At 46.3% G+C, this 23,905-nt stretch overlaps 1 protein-coding gene and 1 long non-coding RNA gene across 9 annotated transcripts in view; one reads left to right on the forward strand and one right to left on the reverse strand.

Annotated features, from left to right (window-relative positions):
• Nucleotides 1–4,325, forward strand: part of LOC121672382 — a 98,922-nt gene extending 94,597 nt beyond the window's left edge. For 3 of the 4 annotated variants that reach the window (XR_006018833.1, XR_006018831.1, XR_006018832.1), the window contains exon 9: nucleotides 858–4,325. This is a non-coding gene — a long non-coding RNA (uncharacterized LOC121672382). The remainder of the gene's footprint in view (nucleotides 1–857) is intronic. The other variant, XR_006018834.1, reaches the window with a different exon arrangement.
• Nucleotides 888–23,905, reverse strand: part of NFATC2 (nuclear factor of activated T cells 2) — a 78,664-nt gene continuing 55,646 nt past the window's right edge. For 4 of the 5 annotated variants that reach the window (XM_042044993.1, XM_042044987.1, XM_042044973.1 and 1 more), the window contains exon 10: nucleotides 888–1,600. In XM_042044993.1, coding sequence (XP_041900927.1) covers nucleotides 1,545–1,600 — 56 coding nt within the window. In that variant the 3' untranslated portion in view covers nucleotides 888–1,544. Of the gene's footprint in view, nucleotides 1,601–5,474; nucleotides 5,563–23,905 lie in introns of all 5 variants that reach the window. The other variant, XM_042044979.1, reaches the window with a different exon arrangement.

Consider the following 23,905-nt stretch of genomic DNA (forward strand, 5'->3'; position numbering starts at 1 on the left):
GAAAAGATATTCTTCCTGATAGTCCTGAAGAGATTTTTGTTGGACCAAGCACATGCTCTGCAGGGATTGTGTAAAATCTTTCTTGAGACATTGGGGAACCAATTTTGGGGCTGCTCTGCTGTATTCCCATCACCTAATTCCTGCTGTGAGCAGTGGACACGCTCGTGTTCTGCAAAGTTTGCTGTGACACAACTGAAAACTGGATTAGTTTCACTGTGCTTTCCAGAGCAGAGCTCAGGCTCTGCATTCCTGAAAATACCAGCATTCCTTATTTATAAGACCAGGAAAGATTACTATGTAATTCCTAAAATATTATGGTTATCTTTTACTGTACACTGATCACCCACTCAGGAAGTCTTTTTATCCCATTGAGGAGGCACTGACTCTCCTGAATGTTCTAACTTGTAGCTGTACAACTGCAGGTGGCAGTGGTTACCTGGAATGTGCTAAGCAGGAGTCAGGACAGGATATTCTAAGACACGAAGCAAAACGTAACAAAATACTAACTCACATGGAAATGAAACCTTTCCAGGAATTGCTGGTAGCTTTGCAAAGCTAAAGAGGCAAGGTGAATATAAATAAGTGTATATTTTCTCTGGAATGTATGGCTTCTGTAAGATGCAATTATGTTCCTCTGCAGCTTGGGTGAGTAAATGTTCCAGCTGCTAAATGAGACAAGTTACTAGCCAAAAGCAGATTCTACATGACAAGAAAGAGCAACAATTTGTAAGAGAGAAAATATCTGTGTTCCTACACTGCCTAAATATTAATAAGGATCAATCATAAAATCTTTGGATTTACTGTGACTCCTATATATTAATCTCTGTTTTACCTGGGTTTATTTTACCTTGGGACAGGCGTTGCAACTGCTGAATTGTTCTTTTCACTGGTTGTCTATGAGAATCCCTCTCCTTCAAATTCCTATCCAGTCTGACAAGAAAAATGAAGAAAACTCCTGGATTCAGCTGACATCTCCTGTCTGAAATACCAATCAGTGCTCAGAGAAAACTGGCTTTTGATCCCAGACTGGATGAAGGCTGAGCGAGCTTGGGTCAGTTTCCTACAATAATAAAATTTCTCAGGAGGGCTTTGAAACCTGGAGGGCAAATCATTGTTAGTGACCTGCAGGATGGTGTTACTCTTTCATGGAATATATTACTCTTTGTTCCCCTTTCCCCACCCCCAGTGTCCACCCCCAGGCTCTGTGCCCTGCTCAGGGGACAGGTCCTGTCTCCCTGCGACGGATGGATGCACAGACAGATGGTTTGCAGCAGGCTTGAAGTGTTTCCTCAGACAGATGCTCTGTTCCAGGAGAACAATGTGATCTCTGGATGAAAGGAAGGGTGTCCTTCGTGGTGTTTACAGACAGAGGTGGCGAGTTGCTCAGTCAAGGCTGTCACTTGGTGCCAATTCATTGTTCCTCACACTGAGTCGCTGCCTGGAGATGAAGTGCAAAGGAAGCTGGAGGTTGCAGGGGCACTGGAAGGATCTAAGAGGTCACTTATGGAAGGATTCAGTAAAAGTTGTCTCACAAATCTCTTCTTCTATGTCTGATTTCTGGCAGGGAGTCCAGAAAATTCCTTCCTGATAATTTCATTAACTGGGAAATAAAGAAAGAGGAGGAAACATTAGAGCACTTCCAACATCACGACAAGTAAAAAGTAAAAGCAATCCTTGGGCAGTCAAGCTGAAAACATCCCCTCTGCATTCATAACTTAATTAAAACCTAAATAGTTCTGTTTGCCCAGACTACACCTCTTAGGAAGGCAAGGGGGAAGGAGTGGGGAGAGGGGGTTTCACCGTGCTTCAAGTGCCATAAAACACAGAGAGGCTGCAGCACGTGCCCAGGACCTGCCACATCCCTCACACACCCCTCCCTCTGTCACAGACACTGCCCTTACCCCAGGGAGAAAAGAAAGAAACATCTCTAAGTATCTAAGAATTTTCACATTTTCACTAGGCTGAAAGAAGAATCTTTTGAAGAGAAAAAGGCCAGGTTTGGAGGAAATACAGTGGACAGTGATGAAAACACAGACTGCAATTCAGGTGAAAAAGTTTGCATTTGGGTGGCTTATGTTTGGGTTTTTAATCCCACTCTAGGCTCTACCTGCTTTACATTTTTATTATCATTTGTTTGCAGACTGTAGCACAAACAACTTCCATGTGAGAGGGTGGGACAGGCTTCTTAATAAAGCTCAAGAGAAGACACTGAAGAACTTTGCTGTCTGTTTAAAAAGTCAGAACAAAATCACTTCCTTTACAAAAGCCAATGTCTCCTGGCAACTTTTCAAACTCACTTGCCTAAAGCACCCTTTGGCACCTCCTGGAACAATTCTCTCTCTGGAATTTAAGTGCAGAAATCCCTGAACTTTAATTAGGAGAGACCTAAACCATGAGCATCTAGAACTGCCTTTTTGGGGGCTCCATTTCACCTGCAGCTCCTTGGTGCTGTATTCATCATGGTGTAGAAACTGTTTAGATACTTTGACAAAGTTGCCTTACAACCTGAAAGCCAATTTTTCTCAGTTTCAGACCCCAGATCTAAATGATTTTGATATTTGAGGGCTGAAACAGGAACTAACTCAAACCAAAGCAGACCCTCACCCAAGACTGATTAATCCTCAGGTTTGCAGCTGTAAGACTCCTTTATACTCTATCCCATCTCTAAAAAATGTTTATGAAAAACACGAATTAACATAGTCTTAATTAACACAGTATTTCACCACTACCCCCTTTCTAAAAAAACCTTGTGCCCAATCTCTGGCAAGTCTCTGAGAAGGGGAACACTTGAATTAGTTTTTAATAGTTATGATTAATGGTTTGAAATCTCCCTCCTCTCTGCATGCTGGGATTTGTCTCTGAGAAAGTAAAATCTGTGTTTTTTCAAAGCCCCATGTTGTTACTGGCTGTGGGGGGCTGTACTCCAGGAACTCCACGCTCAAAAATCCCACCATTAACAGCCCATGGCGTAGCTCTTTCTAATTCCTGCTGGGAACTGCCTGGTTTCAACCAGACTGGTGCCTCCTGGAGATGATCTGGGCAAGCGAAGCAGAACTCCTGCCCTCTCCTGCTGCACAGCATCCTACCTGCCACTGTCCCCTGCGGGCTTTGGGGCGAACTGTGGCAAACAAAGCCCACGGGGGTGCTCGGTGTGTGCTGCTCTGCAGTGCAAGGGAGCAGCCAGAGGGAGGGGAGGTTGGTCCAGCCTGAGGCCAGAACCTCCTCCCGCTCTCTCAGAGCTTCCTGTTTGCTCTACCCAGGAAATGACAGGAGCAGGTCTTCAATGGAAACTTTTCACAGCCTCAGCTAAAAATAGCAGTGAGGTAAAAGAAGTGGGCACTCACTCTTACAGGGTCATTTCCTTTCGAGAAACAAGTGGGCAGAGGCTGCAGGCAATTTATTTATTGACACATTTGTTTGGGCTGCCAGTGTACCGAAAATACCGTAGATGAGCTTCCTTTTATCTAATACAGTCATGGAAATATCAGAGCCAACAGTCATCTGCATCTAGGAAGGGTTAAATATGAAGTGAAACATGAGCAGATAATTCAATGGAGTTCACTGAAGAGGCTTGGAGGGGCCCAGATTTGGGTGCTCCCTGCCCGGGGCTGGCTCTGGGCAGGTTGGATGCTGTGGTGAAGTGCTGACTCAGCCTGCAAACTTCACTTTCCCTCGTGTGAGGTCAGCAGTGGGTTCTGTGGGCTGAGGTTACAGGGGGCTGCAGCCTGAATAGGGCTAAAAAGCTGCAGGGGAACAGTCTGAAGCATTAACCCCACAGACAGGTACACCTGAGATCGCTCCCTGCCAAGAAAAATTGGGGAAAATTGGGGGTTTTTGTAAGCACCTGAATGACAAGAGCTCCCTGTTATCAGCTGGCCTGAATGTCCCACAGTCACCCCAAACTTCAGGTAAATACGAGTGGTGAGGGGAGTGTTAGGTGCAGGTTAAGCTGGGCATCACTAACGTGTGTCAGTGCTTGTCCCAGCACTGAAAGTCCTGATCTACAACCAGAGTCCCTAAATACGGGAATATGTAAATTAACAGGAATGGATCCCAAGGCAAGGATGGCTCTCCCAGCTTGAAATCACCTCCAGACCAAGCCTAGTGAAATCACACATCTTTGGGGATCTGCTCCAGATTTGGGAGCACGTGGACCCAGATCCAGGTGTAACCCAAGAGACCTGGGTTTCAACAGAAGGTTGAACAGAATCAGCAAGCTGAGCCCTGTCTAAACCTCAGAGGAAGCCGAGAGCATGTGCTGAACTCACTCTTCTGAACTCGCAGCTATCTTTTATTGGTATCATGATTAAAATGTATCTCTAGTATCGGTTGTCATTATTTGCTCATTTCTAGCTGAGAGGAAATGGAGATTATCTGATTAATAAATAAAACATTGTTATTTAAGGTGCCTGGCACTGGCTGCTCTGGAGCACACTGCTATTGATCCGTTAATGGGAGAGAACTGATTAAATCGGGCCACGGCATGTATGCAGAGATAATGAAAGATTAAATCATAAAAGAAGATACTGAAATACAGCTGCCATCAGCCATCCAGGCCAAGGAAATGCCTGGTTGGGCCTGAACCCCTTCAGCGTGTCCTCTGTCACATCCTGCTGTCGTAGGAGTGGGACAGTGGCCCTTGGAGATCCCCAGGGAGGTGACCCAGAGGCTGCTGGAATTATGGGGGGAGTCTGTGTCCCCCTGATGGGCAGTCTGTCCCGGGCTCCAGGCCCCACAGACAATCAAGACTCCCTCACATCCTCTCAGCTGGAAATGTGGAGTGTGTTCCCGTGGGGTGACATTGGGTTTGTCCCAAGCAGTCCAGAGACAGAAGGAGCCCCTGTCTGAGCCGGCAGTGCCACCCCAGAGGGTGCCACCCGCACACCCTCTGCACACACGGCCAGGACAGCTCTGCCTGTGCCATCCCACGCATCCCCCGGGACAGCAGGGATGCTGTGGGTGCTGCCACAGCCCCACACCCGTGGCAGTGACCCTCTGGAGATCCTACAGCAGCGAGCGTCCCCTCAGAGAAGGAAAAGCTCAGCCCCAGTGGCTCCTCCCTGCAATATTCCGTGTCCTGCTGTGCCCACGAGGAACTGTGCCATGCAAAGCAAACCCACGGGCAGGAACTGCTGGAGCACCAGGGGCTGGGGAGGAAAGCTAAGCTGGCCCTGGGTTTGCTGGGCAGGCACAGCACGGCCCTGAGCCGCCTGGGAAGGACAGGACGCTTCAGCCCAGCATGCACAGCCCCACCTCTCCTGCCCTGCCCACCAGGCCCCAGCTACCTCGGGACAGCTCTGTGCTACACAAGTGGGGAAGAAAAAGAATGAAAAAAAAATTACATTAAATAAAATCAAATATTTTAAACCCTCTAAGCCAAATAAAAAGGGGCATGACTTTTTAATTGAAAAAATAAATAAATAAAGGTTAAGAGAAACACACAGCTGGAGAAAAGGCAGAAAAATACCAATTACCTTTCTTTTTGATTGCTTGGATCAAAGATCACAGTCATTCTTTTTCATATAATGTTTTGTATCCAGCTAAGGTGTGTATCTATCAGCTCTGAAAAAGATTTGCAAAACCATTTTTGAGAAAAAAAGGTAACCTTTGACCTATGTTGCAGGGCCAAGTGTTACAGTTTTCAGCTACTCTTTCTGGGTTAATTTAATAAAAGGACATTTTAGCATATACAACACACAAGGCAGAACTTAACCACTGACCTTTCTGTTTCTGCTCAGATCCAGCACTAGATTTTACTTTTTTTCACCTCTTTTCTCGACTGATATTATCTAAAAATGAATATTCAAAACCTTACACTCCTAAATTGGTGATAAAACGTGAAAAGCTCATAATTTGATCTGAGACTCCAAAGGCACAGGAGGTCCTTGCAACTTCTGAGTCAGGTCAAAGACTTGTCACTGCCTTTTGCAAAATTCACTTCTATCGTCACCTCAGTGCTCAAATAAGATCCAACACATTTATGGCAGATCCAAAGTCAGTCCCTTTTAATTGAGAGATCCAACCACAGTGGCTGTCAAAATCAGACTTTGCCTTAATTGTACAGAACAGGAAAGATCTGGGCAAACAAATGATGAAAGTTACAGTCTTTGCTTCACACACAAGTAAGGTGAATTATTTTTCTCAGGAAAAAGGCAGTATTTAAAATTTTCTGCCTTTTTTTTTTCTAATTTCTTAATATTTTAGATTTTTTTAGAATTCACAGTGAAAGCATTTGGCACTTCTGCAAAACCATGTGGAAATGAGAAAAAAGAACTGCAATATTAAGGAGCAAAAAGTGCTTCTTAAAAACTGAGTTCTGAGTGCAAGATTCAGAAGTGTTTTTGCTGCTGGATTTCAGGTGACTATATATAGAAAAGAAGTATTTTACTTGGCTCCCAAGGATTGTGCAGCCACGTATCATACCCTGGAACCTCCCACTCAGTACACAGCCTATTTTATATTCTGCATCCTGGAAAATCAGCTTTTGCACACGAGAGCACAGCAACTCATTGACTGGGAAATACCAGTTTGGGTGCAGCGGGCACAAGGAGCCCAAACCCAGCAAACTGTGCTGGGGAAAAGTACTGGGAGCCTGTGGGGTTGTTTTATAAATCATCAGCAATTAAAGGCTTTTTTCTGGAAAATGGGGATGTAAAACTACTGAGATGTTCTCAGCTGTAAAGCTTTAATTACGTATCAAAACCAGGGTTTCTTCCTCACCGAAATAATGCCAAGAGGTACACCCTGCAACTTTTCTGCCTCGTCCTGCTTGCAGCCTGTGGAGTCTGTGTGAACTATGAACCTCTTCAACACCTTCCAGCCCAACAGCAATCAGTTCATCTCCATTAATTAAGCAAACTCTCGGAAGAAGTTGCTGACCTCAAACTAAGTGGCAACTCAAGTCCCAGGATGCATTTTTGCTGTAAGAGTTATCAGTAGACTCCAAACCCATTGGCATCTTTCCACGAATTTAGCAACATAATAAAGATATCTGATGGAAACCAGAATCTAAATAAAATGCATATTTTTGGCTAAAGCCCTTCCCAACTGAAATCAGTATTTGAGCTGCTCTGGATTTACAGGATCTGGATTGCACTCATGACATTTAAATATCCTTCCCCTATATTTCAGTACAGTGCCAGAGTGAGGTGCAAAAATCAAACAGTTGGTATGTCTGGTACTGTCCTACCCAAAATGTGTAACAGGAAGCTGGGTGTGCCTGCGAGAAAAGAGCAGAAAATAAAGATAGCATTTCTGCTAAAAAAAAATTCAATGCCCTAAACGCATTGTAGATCAAAACTGGCAGGAAGGAAGTATTCAAAACACAAATCTGTCTGTGACACCACCTCAGAAGTGCTAAGGATTCTCTAAGCACTTTCATTACTGTCAATGTACTTCCAGAAAAGATCAACAGCCACTACAAAACAACTGCCTCAAAACTGGCAGGAAAAAGCGTGACCTAGAGGGGAATGGGGGGAGTGCAGGGCTTGGACCTCTGTCATCTTCCTGCCATATGGCCCTGGCCAAAGTATCCCTGAAGGACTGGACCTGTTACAGATCTGCTTTGGGCTGAAAAATGCACAAAGTCTGTGAGGTCACACTCATGGAACTCAAATAATCCGTGCTTAGCTAAGAGAAAACAGCCTGAGAGGATGATGACCTCCACAGAATGAGCTACACCCTACAGTAAATCCACTGTGCTACGTGTGTGGATGTAGCAGAGAGCAAGTATTCCCAAGAGTCCCTACAGGGATGTTTTAAAGTCCTGAGGTAGGACTTCAGATTCTTTAGATCTCACAGCACCATGAGGTGCTGAGCTCACTCAGGCACTAGGAGAATTGCACCACAGATGACACATTCTCCTGCCAAAGGTTGCCCTAAAGTGAGCTGAAGGGAAGAGTTCTAAGACTGATGGGTGCCTTTTGTGGTGCTTTCAGTTATTTAATCCATTTGACCCCTGTTTGAATCTACTGGGAATCAATGAGTCAAGTTTTCGAGGCACCTTTCCCATGAACCAGGAAATTGTGTGATATTTGCAGGGCACACCTGGGCTTTCTCATCCTGGGCTGTTGACTGCAACAGCAAAGACAAAGAGCAATTTTTGCTCTGGAGTATGTTTTCCTGTTTGCTTGATGGATTTCAGTATTTAGTCATCACCTTTTTCATCAGAGGATTCTAAGACAGGTGCAAGCCCTGCCTACAGGTGGACTGGAGGAAGAAAGGGCACCTTCAGGAACAATTTAATGCCCTTTTCCTCCTGCCCCACCAGGCTTCAGCAAATCCCTGTGGGCAGCCCTTGGAGCAGAGTTGGGAGAGGCACCCCAGCAAACCGCGGTGTTTCTGTTTCTTTAAATCTCATTCTCTGCACCCTTTTCCTGCCCAGTCCAGAGCACTGCAGACACTGAAACCAAACCCAAGGATGGTGCTCAGGGTGGCACCCGGGGCCAGGCACTGCCCACCTCCTTCCCAGGTTACCTGACCAAGGCTCTGAGTATCAATGCTGGCACTGCCAGAACTACATGAGTATGAAACAAAAGCTCTTGTATTATTGTTTGCTAGGATGGTGATAAATATCCTGTGCTTTATCAGATAAACCCTTTAAGTCTGTTTAGTCACCACACAGGAGGCAGAAAGGGACTGCAATGAGCTGAGCTGGCTTTGTGCAGCTCCTCCACGAGTGTCAGCAGCTGCTTTGGGAAGAGTACCTTGAAAGTGGAAAACTAGATCAGCCTGGGTGTGATGAGGAACTCCAGGCCACCGTGGATTTGGTTTGTAGTAGCTTTCCATAACAAAGTCTTTTTTTAACTGACTTTCTTTCTGCTCACATATATTTAGATACGACTTTCATTCTGCAGCACTCTGATGCCAGAGAGTTTTGGCTGCAATTGCAAGGGAAGGGACACGTGTCTGAGTCATGGAGTTGGCTCTCTCTAGTTGATAGTTAGTGAGTTACTGAGAAAAGATGAAGTTTGTATTCAGCTTTAGTTTACATGCAACGAGACCAAGTAAAATATTCCAAGTAGAATGAGCACATAATAAATAAATACATAAAAACTTATACCAGAAGGGGATGGAGTTCATTTTATAAACCACATTACTTGGCTAAACCAATCCAGAAATATTAGGCTGATGGACTGAAGCTTAAGAAACACAAGGCAAGAGTCCTCATTTTGTCACTGCTAACTCTTGATTTAACTCTGTTGCTGCTGCTGCAAGGCACAAGGGTAAATTGTGCTTGTGTCTGGTTTATTGTGCATGGTTTGGACCTTACAAATTTGATCCAGAACTGCTGAGATAAGCAGTGCCATTTGGTATTAAGACATATTTCTTTTAGCTCAAAACCAGCAAAACCAAAGGAGGCTGGTAATGACTCTTCCCTCCAGCAGCACCTCATGGTTTAAAGGCTGATGAAACTGGTATTGGATACCACAACACCTCTAAAACAGCAACTGCAGGGAAAGCACATGAGCAACAGCTCTATTTATCCACATGACACTGTGCAGCTTCATCATTCTCCTAGATTTAACCTGTTTACTGGGGCAGGATGAGTCATTCAGCAAAGTGACTGAAAAACAGAGAGAGAAGAGCATGGATGTGAGAAAGCTATTTTTTACAGGAAATAATTGGGGGTAGGACAGAGGAACAGTTACAGCATGGTCAGGATTAGCTGAAAGTACAAGATAGGCGATGCTGCTGCTTTTTTATTTCTGTCACAAAGGAACAGCCAGAACAAATATTTAATTGAGGGGAAACAAACCATTTAACAAATATTTAATTAAGGGAAAACAAACCATATTAGCCTTCCCTCTAGGCAGTTTTGCAGGGGATGAACAGTCAATAATGGAATCTGTTTCCCTCCCTTGAGCTCTTGTGCTTATGTCTATTAATCCATAAAACTATTCACTGGCTCTAATTCTCTGGCATCTTATCTCGTGCTGTGTCTTCACTCTGCAACATCCCCTCTGAAGGGCCTGTGGACTCCTGCAGAACCCTGGCCTCTCCACAAACCAGGCTTCCCTCCTCATATGTCTGAACTGAATCCTGAGCCTGCTTCTCAGGAGAAAACAGCAGAAAATCCCTGTCCCAAGGTAAGAGGGAAGATGCACAAGTGGCCTGAGAGCAATTCTGCCAAGCAAACCCAGCTCCCCTCTGGCCCAGACATGCAAATCTCCCTCTGCTTGCAACTACTCTGCTTTCCCAAGCAGCCCCAGTCCAGCCAGCCTGCACAAGGCTTTTGTTTCCCTGTGGCTGATTTTCAGGACTACGGGCAGTGGGCACCACACTGAGCAGAGGAGCACACAAAACTGCTTTAACACATGGACTATTTTTCTATCATGCCTCCACATTCTTCAGCAAATTTCGGGGAAGATTCTTCCCCCTTTCAGGAATTGCCTCCAAGGCCATGGGCAGAGATGGGCACCAGCTCTGCAGGTCCTGGCAATGGGAGTCCAGCACTTTGGGGCTGCAGTTACTCCTCCCAAGTCAGCTGGAAAGGACCCAGACCATTAAATATTTAACTGGTTATTGACAGAGTGTTACAATTCACATCTAATAATGTCAAGGAGGTGCCACATACAAGATACTGTGTGTCTGCCCACATCCAGCTGTTTGCTCTTATTTTGCACTTTGTCTGGAACTCCTTTGAGGGAGGAACTGCTTTTTTTAACTTTGGAATCAATGCAGTGTCTGCCACATCAGAGTGCTGGGGTTTCTAACATAAAATAATGTACTAATAAAAATACTATATAATACTACAGGGTATATGTATAAATAAAAGACCACGAGACAGACCTAATTATAAGAGACGTGGATAACTGGAAAAAGGAGTGCAAAAGACCACGGGGAGCAGGTACTGTAACCAGTTTTACATCTTGCCTCAAGAAGGCCAGGAACATCTGACAGTAAACAGCTTGAGAGAACAAGAAAAATGTTATCTGCATCACCCAGAGACTTCAAACTTTCAATCTGAGTCAATGGCATGAATGAGAAAACTTTTGTTCTCAATGTGAAGAGAGAAGAAGAGAGGAGAGAGAAGAAAGATGAAAGAGAAGAAAAAAGACAAAAGAGAAGAGAAAAGAAGGGATATCAATTACCAGAAACAGAATGAGCTCCTCCATGCCCAGTGGAGGTTCACCTTTAGCTGAAGTGCAGCCCATACTATTGAGGTTGGGCAATTCCCAACTTCATCACAACAGCAATAACCCTACATTTGCTCAGAAATTAGCCCTCAATTATTTCCAGATCTCCCATCCCAATTCCAGATCAAGATGTAGGAACCACCACCCAAAGAGATTGCCTCAGGGAATCCTTCCCAGGATTTAAGGACGAGCCATCCCCAGTTTTCCAGCTGTGAGGTCTGGGAGCTGTGTGTGTCCCCACGCAACCCAGGCAGGAGGTGAATCCTGTGCTCAGGGCAGTGTCCCATGGGCACGCTGCAAAGTCTGGGATACCTGGCAAGCCCATCCTGATCTCTCCCAAGTTCTCACCAGCTGTGCAACCACGTTCTCCTTTAAACACAAGCCTGCACAGCCAGCTCAGAGCTCTGTGTCTGTGGCTCATATTGAACCTATTACTTTGCACTGCTACACTTCCTGGGAGAATTCCAACCTAACAACGGCGGCTCTGGAACCACAGGGATAAAACACCCTCTTGCCTAAAATAAAGATAAAACTTGCTTACGTTCGATATGATCTCATCGGAGCACAGCACACATTCAGCAGCAGTTGGCAGGCCGTGCCTGCAGCCACATCGTGGATTCAATGGGAATACTGTTTGTCCTGCAGTGGGGAACCAGCCACAGACAGCTGGAACACACAGCAGCAGCAAGGGCGAAGGCCAAGATCCCCAGCAGTCCCTGTGAGCAGTGCTGGAAGGAGGGTGGCTGCCAACAGAGTGAAATGCCCCGGCTCACACACAGCGCAGGGGAACCACACGGAGCCACCGGGTACCTGCTGCAAGGCCAGACTCCTAAAGGCACTTGGGTAGCTCACTCTCAACTGCATCACTGGGGTCAGACATCCAGCCACGTTTCAAACGTCAAATACACCCAGAGACAAGCACACGTCACCTCTCAGGATGTGGCACAGGCTGGGCCCAACTCCTCCCGCACAGATGGACAGAACGAGCGCTGGGAACACCACAGAGATGCCCTGCAGCAGGGACTGGGAATGTCCTTTGGGCTGCCCGGCAGAGATGGGAAGGTTCTGTACTGGCAAGGGCTGGTTCATGGTGGGGAGGCAGTGCTGACTCCTCGCGTGCTCTCGCAGCATCACCTGAGGAAGGCTCCTGGCGTGGCCGTGCAGCACCGTGACAGGAGCTCGCCACCAAGGAGTGACAGCACTGCCACCACCTCTGCTCTGGGAAATGGGGACAGCTCTGATGGCTGACTGCCACCAGCTGCTGCACTCTGCCACAGGCTCAGTGGATGGGAGAAACCAAACAAAGCACCAGGACGTGTCCATCCTGACCCGTGCTCCCCCACAACTCGAGAGGCTCAGACACTTGGCCATGGGCTGCAGTCCATCTGCAGAGCCCGTCGCAGCCAGCTCTGGGTGTTCCCTGGCACTGCAGGACTGCCTGGCAGCGAGCACATGCCACGCTTCCAACCACACTGGAGTTCCCTGCTGGCCATGGCATCGCCAAGCTCAGAGGCAGCAAAACAGGCCTGGTAAAGGGGAGGGAATATCCCAGGTACTACAAAAATGCCACATGAGGAGACCTAAAAATGGAAGTGACGGGATAAAACAGACTGTCCCAGAGGCTGAGTGTTTCTGCTCTTCAGCCAAGAAGCTAAAATTTACTCAAGTTGAAGTGGGTGGCTGAGCCCTGGTAACTTCACAGCAAGTTCATGCTCCAGTGGGTGCTGGGAGAGGGCAGAAGGAGCATCACAGAACTGAAAACTTCCCCTGTTTGACCTGACAGCAACCAGCAACCTTGGAAGAGCCCCCTCAAGCAGAGCAGGGTTATGTCTCATGGCCAAGTCAGCAGCCAACATCCTGTTGGGCTGGGAGCGTGCTCTGCCCTGGCCGTGTCACACATGGGTCACACCAGGGGCTTTCCCTGGGGTCCCCTGAAGAGCACTGTAAGCAACCCCTCAGCGTGACTAATCCACACTGAAAATAATCACAGAGCTTATCTCTGGGCAGGAAATCACCACTGTGAGTGGAGACAACCAGCAGAGTCTCCAGAGGGTTTGGTCACTGCTGACCCTGGCTGAGGTCGGGATAACCATCAGGAGAGACAGGACTGCAGCCTTCTGGCCACAGGGAGAGGCAATTCCTGCGGCTCAGGAGGGTGACTGTTGCCAGTGGGGACTCCCCCCTTGTCATTTCTAGGTGTCCTGAAACATCCCCAGTTGTTTTCTTTTTCTCCCAGTGGTATGAGGTGCCCAGCCTGGGAAGGGGCCAGAGAGCAACTGCTTTGGGCTTTTCTTTTTCTTAATTCAGGAGTGTCATCTGCACCCAGCTGTTAGTATTTTGGAAATCTGCTGGGTTTTGTTTGCCTCGTGTGGCTGATGCTCCAGCTGCAAACCCCTGGCAGCCAGCGAGTTTGCTTGAAGGACCTAAACATGAAAGCCTGTCCTGAGAGCACCCTGGGGCTCCCCTTGGGCAGCCCCCATCACCCTGATGGGAACGGGGCTAAACTCCACTCAATCACACCAGGGGAGTGTGGAGACTGGGAACTGCACAAATATGGACTGATCAATAGAACTGCAAACCATGATGGCATTGCTACCCAATTTCAGGTTTTCTGCTTTTTTGCAGTTGGTTTTTTAAAATCCCATCTTGTGATGGGTAAAATCAATGTTATCTATAAAAAGGCTGTGATTTAGAAACAGGACAGGCTGGATCAGAGTGCCTTGAAAGGGCAGGGAAGACTGCAGCGTTATGAGGAGGTGGGGGCTTGCTGAGACTCATTTCCAAGGAACAAACCTTTAACAGGGTGTGGGTTATCTATGTGAAAACACAGTGATTAGATAAAGTTAACAGACAGAGCTTTACTACATTAACAATTCCTCCATTTGACAGCTGAATCCCAAATCCCCCATTTTTATCCACAGCCATGCTCAGTTACTCAGGGACATGGATAAAATCATCCATCACTGAACAGTCAGATAAATACAAACCACCACTCAATGCAGCCTGATCACATAATTGGCCTTCACACCTTTCCCCTCCAGAGCAACCATGGGAACAATGTGGGGTGATTAATAACCCCTCATCGTTATATTTACTAAGTAAGCTATAAAAGGAAGTATAAGTGATAGGAAAGTGTATTTGGAGCAGTGCTGTGCTGGGGTGCTTCCCTGGCAGGGGCAGGGTGGCCCTGGAGGCAGGGATGCTGTGCAGGGCCCTGGGGGGAAAAAGGGAGGCAAAATCCTCCCTAGAGAATCCCTAACTCCTGCAGATGATAAGCACATTGTACTTGAAATTAAACAAAGTAAAAAAGCAAATACATAGTGTGGGCTGCTTGTAAGGCCACTAGACCAGGGAGAAGGGACTACTCTAATTTCCCTTTTACCTGGAAAGAAAAATAAATTGGGAAAAAAAAAACCAAACCACCAAATAATAACCCCACCATCTCTTCTAAGGGTTGGAAAAAACCTGTCTGAGAGGGGAGATAGCTGCAAACACCTCGTTGAACACGTGCTGTTTTCCATCCCCCACAAGAGGCCTTGCTGTGCTCTCAGCACGGCTGGGCTGGACACAGGCGGAGGGCTGGGCGAGGAGCAGAGGACGTGAAGTTGGCTGTGCTGTCCAGAAGATGAAAACACTACTGCTGTTTATAGAGGGAAACCCAATTCGTCAGCCCAAATGAATTCCTGTGCTAATCCATGCAGGCTTCATGTTTTCCACCAGCCCCAGCCACTGTAAAGACTATCTTTAGGAGGCACAGTGTGTTTGGAAAGGAGCAGCTGGAAAGAGGGGACGCTTATGCCAGCTTGGAAGGCTTTCTGGTATGGAAAAAGAGGAATGCTCTCTTGGGTCTCCCCACAAAATTAAAGCATCTTCATCCAGAGCAGAACGATGCCAAGCACAACAAACAAAAGCGGCTTTCCCCAACTCTCCTGGGCAGCCTCACTCGGGGCTCACAATGGTTTCCATAGAATTTGTTTTGCTATCATAACAAATTCGATCTGTCCAGGCGTGATGGCCACGCTGTTTTCGAAAGACAAGAAAATGAATTTCCTCACTTATTGCTCTGCCAAAGCATTTTTGCCTCCGTGCCACAGACAGGGACTCCCCAGATAACTGGAGCATCTGAGCGCTGCGGTGTCTTAAGGAGAGAGATCCCCGAGAGGCTGGCTGTGGCACTGAGGGCCTGGGGGAGGCTGCCCTTTGCCAACCCCTCACCCCACAGGCTCTGATCCTGCCAGGCTGGGCCTCGGGCAGTGCAGCCACGTGGGCAGCAAACCCCAGCCACCACCGTGTGCTCCGCTCAGGAGGAAATGAATGCCTTGTGCTATTCACACAGGCTGCTGGAATCAAGGAAATACTGCAGTCTGACTGCGATTAAGGGCCAGATTACTGGCCAGGGTACTGTCCCCGAGGACTGCACTGGAATGTCCCCCATGGGAGAGGCTCCTTCCAGCCCCTGCAGAGACACTGGCGCTCTGCAGTGGGTTTTGAAAGCAGAGATGTGTTTCTGCATGACAGAAACAGTTGGAGGAGCATTTAGTGCTGCATCTAAACCAAGACTGTTATCTGAACAGCCTGAAATTCTGGGGAGTTATAATCTTGATCTAGAATTTGCAATAGTTTTGAAGAGCTATGAAATGCAACCAAGTACAAAACAAAGGGTCAGAGATACTAATTTCTAAAACAGACATAGTACTACTTTTGTGTTTTAATAATAGCCTATGAAAACTGTCCTCAAGAAAAATTTGTATAAAAATCAATGGCATTTTTTTAAAAAGGAAACACATGTTACAACTCCACTAAGTTATTTGAGGGTATGAAGCTGCAGGATGACCTCAGAAGAGCCCTCACGTAACCCAGCCTACCCAGCTGAAAACTTCACTTAGGGTCTGCCTGCTGGAGTCCTAGATGCTGCAGTCTTGAACTGCTTTCCAAGGAAGGAGACAGCACCCAACTCAAAGCAAATGAACAAGGGTGCAGAAGAAACCAGATAAGAGAAAATGTAGTGCAATTTCAAGGAAGAAAGATACACAACCCAAAATAGAATTAAAAAATGCAGCTGCTAAAAGTCCCCCTCCAATTAGCCTCAGTTCTAGTTTAAGCCTGGATCTGCCTGATGCCTGGTGTGTCCAGACTATTTCCAGGCTTTGCAAACATCAATTTGTACAAAATGATAAAGACTTAATCTGCAGTGACTTGAACTGGGGCACTTCCCTAAGCACAGGTTCCTGTGCTGGTGACCAGGGACACTTCAGGAGAACAGCCCTGCTGCCTCCTGGGGAGAACTGGAAGCCCACTGATGGGCTGACAGCTGAAGAAGACCCAGCACTGGGAGGTATCTGACCACAAAAGGAATGCAGTGCCTGATACATCATCCAGGCCTCTGGTCTTGCGGCTGTGGAGTCTCCTGGAACTGAGATCTTACCAAAAAACTGACGCTGTGTTACTCATAATGACAGATATTGAACCCACGGAGGTTTAACTGTCACAATACTTTCACCATTGACTGCCATACTTAAGAAGTGGTTCCCCCTTCTTTTAGTCATTCTCACTTTTTCCAAAGAAACTTAGAAACCACCTAAATAAACCAGCACCCATTGAGACACTGCAAATGTCATAGGAGTCATTCATGTGTCTCACTATTTGTCCTACATTTGACTCGATTCCTTCACGGGTGATGAAGTCATCCCTCATTAAGAAACCCAAACCAAACCAAACCAAACCACACCACAATTTGGGAATCTTTGACTAGACCCCCCTGGCAGAGCTGATCAGAGGGAATGACTGCAAACTCACACTCCTCTAATTTACTGCTGCTTTTGCCCTGGCCCAAGTTACTCCTTGCACGTTGAGAGCGGAGCTTCAGCCTCCTTGCAGAAAGTCAGAGCAGGTCACCACTGAGAAAGGACCACGCTGCTGGCACTTTGCAGGGACATCACCCCACTATTTGTGCAGGGTCTCTGGTGTTTGGTGCGCACAACCAGCCCTTCCCAGTGCCCATGGCCCCCAGCGAGCCCAACACGGCTGGGTGGGAGCAAGGGCCAGCCCCTTCTGACCTTTACTTCCACACCTGACAATTATCCATGAGGAAAAATTCCCCCTCAGTTGGAAGCCTATCACTCCCATATCCACAGGCAGAAGTCAGCAATACTTTTCTCACTACAGATAGTTTTAATTGCAATCTCACTCGAAAGAAATAGTGTTTGTTCAGCTGAAGGCAGAGTTTAGTTTATACTTCAGAGTGCAAAGTTTCCAAATTAAAAATCCACAAAAGGACATGGCTTGATTAAAATGGGAACTGTGTGGATTAGGAGAACCTGTAAGAAGATGGGGAGTGTGAGCCTTGTTTCTCACTGAGTCAGTAAGAGCTGCTCATGGTGAAGCCCTTTGATCCTCAGTGGTTTGACTCCAGTTAACAGTAGCTGAAGATTTAACTCTTTTATACCTAACATGGGTTAAATCCAACTCAAGACCAAGTTTTCAAAGTCATTTGCAGACCATTAGTCATGCAAATTTGGAGAGATCAGAGCTTTAATTCCAAACAGACTGCAGCATCCCTTGGAGAGGTGCACATAAATTGGAGAATATGAAAGCCTGCAAAGTTGGGAATACTTGGATTTCAGGTTTTTGTGCAGACCCCTCTTAGAGCAAGGAGTCATCTGTGAAATTTCCAGTTGGATGTATGCCCAGATTTCTGTGCTTGCAAAATTGAAGCATGGGGACTTGGAGTGATGATTCAGACACAACTGCATTGTTTATACATTTTAGGTTTCTTCCTGGTAAACACAGAAAAAGTTGTATTACGCAGTGAGGAAGAGCATGAAAGCCAGCACCTGACTGAAAATCCAAACTAGGAGCTAATGTGCTGAAGGGAGTTTTATGGTCTCCAAGTATTTGCTCTTCCCCAGTCCCCGACTCTCCCACTGGCACAGCTACGGATCCACTGCTTGTTTTTCACATCAGAGGAGCTGCAGTGATCTATTAGCTCATTGAGTACCTCTCGTAGCCAGTGCAGGATTGTCTTCTTGTGCATTTGTCCAGTCTGCCTTTGAAATGCCTCTAAGCACTCACTGCATCCAAATCCGAGCATAGGAGTCTCTGGGAACTGGTGACGAAACAGCTATAAAATGGTTGGGCAGTGTAAGGCCATAGCAGCTTCTGCTGGGCAGAAAAGCAGCTCTCACTGCTCTGAGTTCTCATAAGAAAACTAACTTGGATGGGAAATTCAGATGATTCATTCTCATATTTTTAATTTAAAAATGACCAGAGATTTATAAATAAATACTGATTATAAATGATTATATTTTATAACTATATATATAGGTTTATAGTTAATTATGAATAAATAATTATATTGTTACTTATAACAAAGTATGAAAAACAGGTGGAAGAAAAATGGACTTTAAGTTAATCAATTTTAGATCTTCATTCTTGTGAGATAAAAGGTCTATACAGACAAGAAGTCCCCCACCAACTATCCCTGCTGCCTCGCAGGATGTGACCTGAGCTGAGAAAGTTCTGCCTGTGCGAATAACGCTGAGAATCCAGGCATTTTTCTACAGTAGAAGGCTTTATAACTGCCTTTCAGTTTGCACCATAAAAAGACTGTAGATCTTTAAGATGGTTATTCTTGCCAGGCATTTTATTTCACAATAGTTAAAGAAATGTGCAGATGTTTTCCAAACTTTTCCGAGCAGCAAGGCTCTGCGCAGCTGCTCCCAACATTTCAAAGTGCAGCTCAAAAAGGACTCAAGTTGCCTTTTCAAGAGTCATTACAGGAGGAGCTGAATCCTCCCAGTTATTACATTGAGCTTTAAGGGGAGAAAAGACCCTTTCCCCACCTTTGCACATTCCTAACGTTAACCCAACTTGTACCAAATGAAACTGTGAAGAGCAGCAATGCCAAACCCAGGCATTCAGGGTTCAGGAGTCAGGCCTCCAACAATCATGAGATTGGTTTTTAAATCATGCAATCAACCTCCCGCCCCCAAAGTGGCATCATTTTTGTCTGTCTGGATTTTGAAAGCCCAAAACATCCAGGTTTGTACTTCTAATGTTTTGTTTTTTTCTTGGATCGGACCTGAAAAGATCATTGAGAAAAAAAAAAAACCACAACCCTCTATATTCTGCTGCAGTTACCTGCACAGAAACTTTTAAATTGCTATTAATATTCCAAGAACTGCAATGAAATTGCAAAGAATTAGCAAAAGCCTCGAGCTGCCATGTGGATGTGAGCCAGGTCACTGATTATATTCAATTGCATCATGCTCATTCAGAAGGGAAGCTAAAAGGATTTTGTCCCCCTCCCTATTTGCGAGGGCAAATACACACCTTGCTGCAGCTACAACCCCCATCAGCAACGCCCGTTCCTATAAATGAACCCAGTTCATTGCACCACCTTTGCTGGGAATTACTGGGATTCATTTAGAGGTGATCAACAGACCAGGCGAGCAGGCTGAGCTCGTACCACTCCTGTCGTGGGAAGATCCCTTCCATTACCCCTCATGTTCACATCCATTCTATCAGCCGCCCCAGCTGAGCAGCCCTGGCACTGCTGGAACAAATGCCCTGCCCGTGCACACTCACCCCAGTACAGCCCCTTCAGTGGAAGGGCTGCCGGTGCTTCCCTGACTTGGCCTGAGCTGTGCTGATTCCAGGGTTTTTACACCAGCAGAGCTGTGTCTCTGCAAGGCTTTTTACCATAATAGCTGTGTTAGCAAAAGAAAACTTAAAAAAAAACCCCAACCACCTCAACCAGCACAGTTCTGTGGTGAGCTGCTGGAGTGTAAAGCAAGCCCTGTTCAAGGCTCCCAGAGAGCACTTCTCTGGTTCCACGCAAAACGGAGAATTTAACGCTAGAATGAGTTAATCCCCTTTCCTGCTTTGCACAGTTTTGTTATAAACCATTTTCTGGCTGCGCATTTCTCATCACCAAAGTCCCCATTTTTAAAAACTTTGTCAAAACAGTTATGATTTTGACTGAACTGAAAGAATTTCCATGCGAAGCACCCAGTATCACTCCCAGCTTGCAGGAGGATCGCTGGCCCTTCTCCTTGCACCCTGCACTTGCTCACACAACAGCTTTGCTCTGTCTCCAGACTCTGCCCAAGAAATGAGAATGTTTCTGGCAGACACACCTGACCCCAGGGACAGTGACCTGCCAGCCATCAACGCTCACTGCTAGAAAGCACCTACAATTCTTTGATGGATACAGCATGAAAGGAGTGAGCCTGTGGAAAGGCAGAAAAAGGAGGGAGGAGCTCTGCCAGTCCCTCCCTTTACTGCAACATGTTTTAACCACCTACAGCACAGCCAGTGCTGCAGCAGCTCCTGCACACCTGGGGGCACCTGCAAGTCTGGGATTCTCCAGGAAAGTCACAGTTTTACCACTGACTTTTTGTCTCAGCTGGAGCCAAGTCCCTCAAAAGCTCTGATCCTGCTTCATCCATCTGTGAGAGCTGGGGAAAAGCTTGTCTGCCTCTTTCTGCAGTGGAATAATTTTAATTCGTGACCATTTCCCTATGCTGGATGAATAGTGTCACTGGAGTGAAAAATGTTATTGTTATTATCCCTTTAAATTGAAAGTGGATTGAGGGAATAAAAGTAAATGTATGGTCCATTTTGGCAGATGTCTTCCAACAGATGGGTGTCTATGGTCTCCTTTGTAAGAGCTGTCTGCTGCCTGTGATTCAGACTGACTAAGGAATGCCATGAGCTTGGAGTAAATGGACAGTAAGTCTGGGAAAGGACTTTATTGTGGTTTAGAAGCTTTCAATTCCCAACTGCACGAACAAGTTATTTTTTTCAAGTAACTCTTTGCCAGTATTTCAAAACTATCATTGAAAATTGCTTGATGCCTCCTGAAGACTGAGTGCTTTCAGCTGATAACAGTCAGCCCTCAAAAACAGGGACATGCCTTCCACCCCAAATCCCTGGAACGGGCCTTTATTGACTTGGGGCAGCAGGTCCTGGTGGGAGCCTGCCCACAGAGGAGGCAGCAGTGCCCATGTGCCCCTCAGAGCAGCACTGGGCTCCTAATGGGCTCTGCATGTTCTCGGCACAGGAAATGCTTTGTGACACAATTCGCCTCTGGGCACTTACTGCACCAATTAAAGATTCCTGAGCTCGAGAACAAAGAGGTGCCAGTGGAACTATGGTTTTAATCACTTGATTCATTTTCTTCCTTCCTCTACTGCTGATTTGGGATGTATGGGTTTTTCTTTTTCTCTCTTTGTTTTGGTTTGCATGCTTTGAGGCAGCTGCTCAGAAAGGCTGCTGGGGAAAGGGCAGTCTTCAAATGGGGCTGGATGTGTCTGAACTTTTTAATAATGAATTGTTTCTAGAGGTGAAGAACAAGATCAGATGGAGCCTGCCATAACAGTGAAGAGACTCAGTTCTTATTCAGGTACGCAAGTGTAGGGATTTTTCTGAGAATCCATGTGTGTTACTAACATGCATGAATTAATTAACTAGAGGGGAGGATAAGATACTGTTTAATAATGGTAAACTGAAGTACAGGGAAGTTAAATACTTTGCTGGAAGACCAAGCTCAGACTCAACCCAGATCTTCCTTCTAACAGACTGATCTTTCTACTTCCTGCCAACAGACTACAGGGTTTTGGGAGCAGAACCACCTTTTTGTTCTCTTTTTATATTGCCTCTAAAAAAGCAAGACTCTGCCATAGGATGGGGGCATGCAGATCCTAACACAACACAAAGCCACAAGAGCAGTGATCCAAAAATAAAACTGCAGTGTACCCAGGGAGTGCTGCAAGGTCCCAGCAGAGAACAGAAAATCTGTAATAATGTGAGTCAGAGCTTCAGGAATGAGTCTGATGAATACATAGATTTGCTAGAGTGTTTGAGCAGAATGTTTTGGAGAACATACAGGCTTCACTCTTAGTCAAACTCTGCCTGAGCAGAAGTGACCACACCTTCTATGAAAAGTAGTTCTAATTAAAAACAGAGCATGGCTTTTTTAGATGCAAATTGTTGCTCAAAACTGAACCCCAGCCCATTTGAAGGATTCAAATTCGCTCCTGTCTAAAATGCCAGGAAACAAGAACATTTCCCCTCTGCTCTGTCTTGCCGTTAAACTCTGTGCATGGACACAAGATGAAAACAACTACAAACCAACCTAAAAGATGCCCCTAAAGCCACCATCTTCTGTGCTTTCTGTGGATGGGCTCACTACAGTGTTTAGGCAGAAAAGCAGCTTCTCTCCAGGCAGGCAGGACCCCTGGCCCTGCCAGTGCAGCTCCAGTGCTCAGAGGGTTTCCCACTGGAACCCCCAGCTGGCAGGAGCTCCGTGTCACCCCCTCCATCCACGTGCAGGGCTGGGGAGGGCAGCGGGAGCTCAGGATGTGCCAGCATCCAGCCAGAGCCCCGAGGACTCCCTGGCAGGAAGGAGCTCGGTCCTGGAGCAGCACTCTGGGCTGACAGTCCCAGGAGAGCCAGGGTTTCCTGGAGGTACTCCCTGCCCAAGGAGAACAGAGCTGGCCAGAAAAGAAAGCTTCCTCCTGAACATGAAGAAGGGATTTGAATTTCATTTCACAGTACCATGGGGACAGACTAAGGATTGTTGCTGAATGAAAGAACACACAAAGGAAATGCAGGGATGTAACACACTCTGAGTGGTGCTGGATGAGCAAAACTGCACAAAGGAGCACACTGCTCGTCATGGAGGTGATCCAAAGTGCTGGGTGATGTGCAAGGACCACACGGCACATCCTGCACAGCCATTTTCTTGAGAAACACCTGACATGGCTGAAGTTTTCTGCGAAATACCTGAGCTCACTATAAAACATCTCCACTGATCAGCAGCCTGATAAACCACTACACATCATCTGCCTTGCTCTTCTCCTCCCAAAAAGAGATTGCTGTGCACCAAAAATAATTTAGAGCTGCTGTATCCAGCAGGCACTTGAGAGTGTCAGATGTGGTTAGACAGTTACTATTTGAATAATGACAATCATTCTTCTTTGCAAAGTTCAGCCTGACAGCTGAACCGAAGAGATCTCAATCTAGGGCCGGCAAGCTGATAACACTCAAGACAAGCTACACCACCATGATCTGTGCATGGAAGTGAGCCCTGTGTCTGTGTCCCAGATGGGGAACTGGCCCACCAGTTCCTGGAAGCTGAGCTGCTTCCCCAGGGCTGCACAGGAGCCCTCTGGCTCTGCAGGAGGAGCACAATCAGTGCCCCCAGCCCCCTGTCGATCCTGCCCCCCCAGGGGGTGCAGACAGTGCTGCAAAGAACTACATTTTTAACTGGGTTTGTACTTTAAAGAGTTAATCTCATTGCTCTGAGGGTGCTGGAGGAACTAAGCTCTATTTGTCAACATATTTATGTGGTTGTTTGGGTAACTTTTACCATTGTGGGTGGTTTGGTTATGAATAATATTAAGATGAAGCCTTGGCTGAAACGAGCTTATCACTCTGTCACTCTATGGCTTTCACTTGCATTTGAAGGTGATCCCTGCTTGCCAGCACTAGCCTGGACACCTGATGCATCCTGAAGGATCTCCTGACATGCAGGAGAAAGTAATTCCAACAGTACTGAATCTGTGGGGCAGAGGTGTGTAACTAAGGTTTCCCTGTCAATTTTTCAGGAACAGACCCTTCCTCTGGGGATTCTTCACACTATTTGATAACAAAAAGTTACAGATACATATTTTTTTTACAGAGAAATATGGGGGAGTAAGTGTATGAAGGCAGTCATGTGTGGAAATGTTGAACTTGCAATGGGTGCATATCCAAATCCATCC

The sequence above is a fragment of the Corvus kubaryi genome, unplaced genomic scaffold, assembly GCF_017639235.1.
Source record: "Corvus kubaryi isolate FWS band 111438036 unplaced genomic scaffold, C.kubaryi_AGA036_p1.0 134, whole genome shotgun sequence".
In the NCBI taxonomy this organism is placed as follows: domain Eukaryota; kingdom Metazoa; phylum Chordata; class Aves; order Passeriformes; family Corvidae; genus Corvus; species Corvus kubaryi.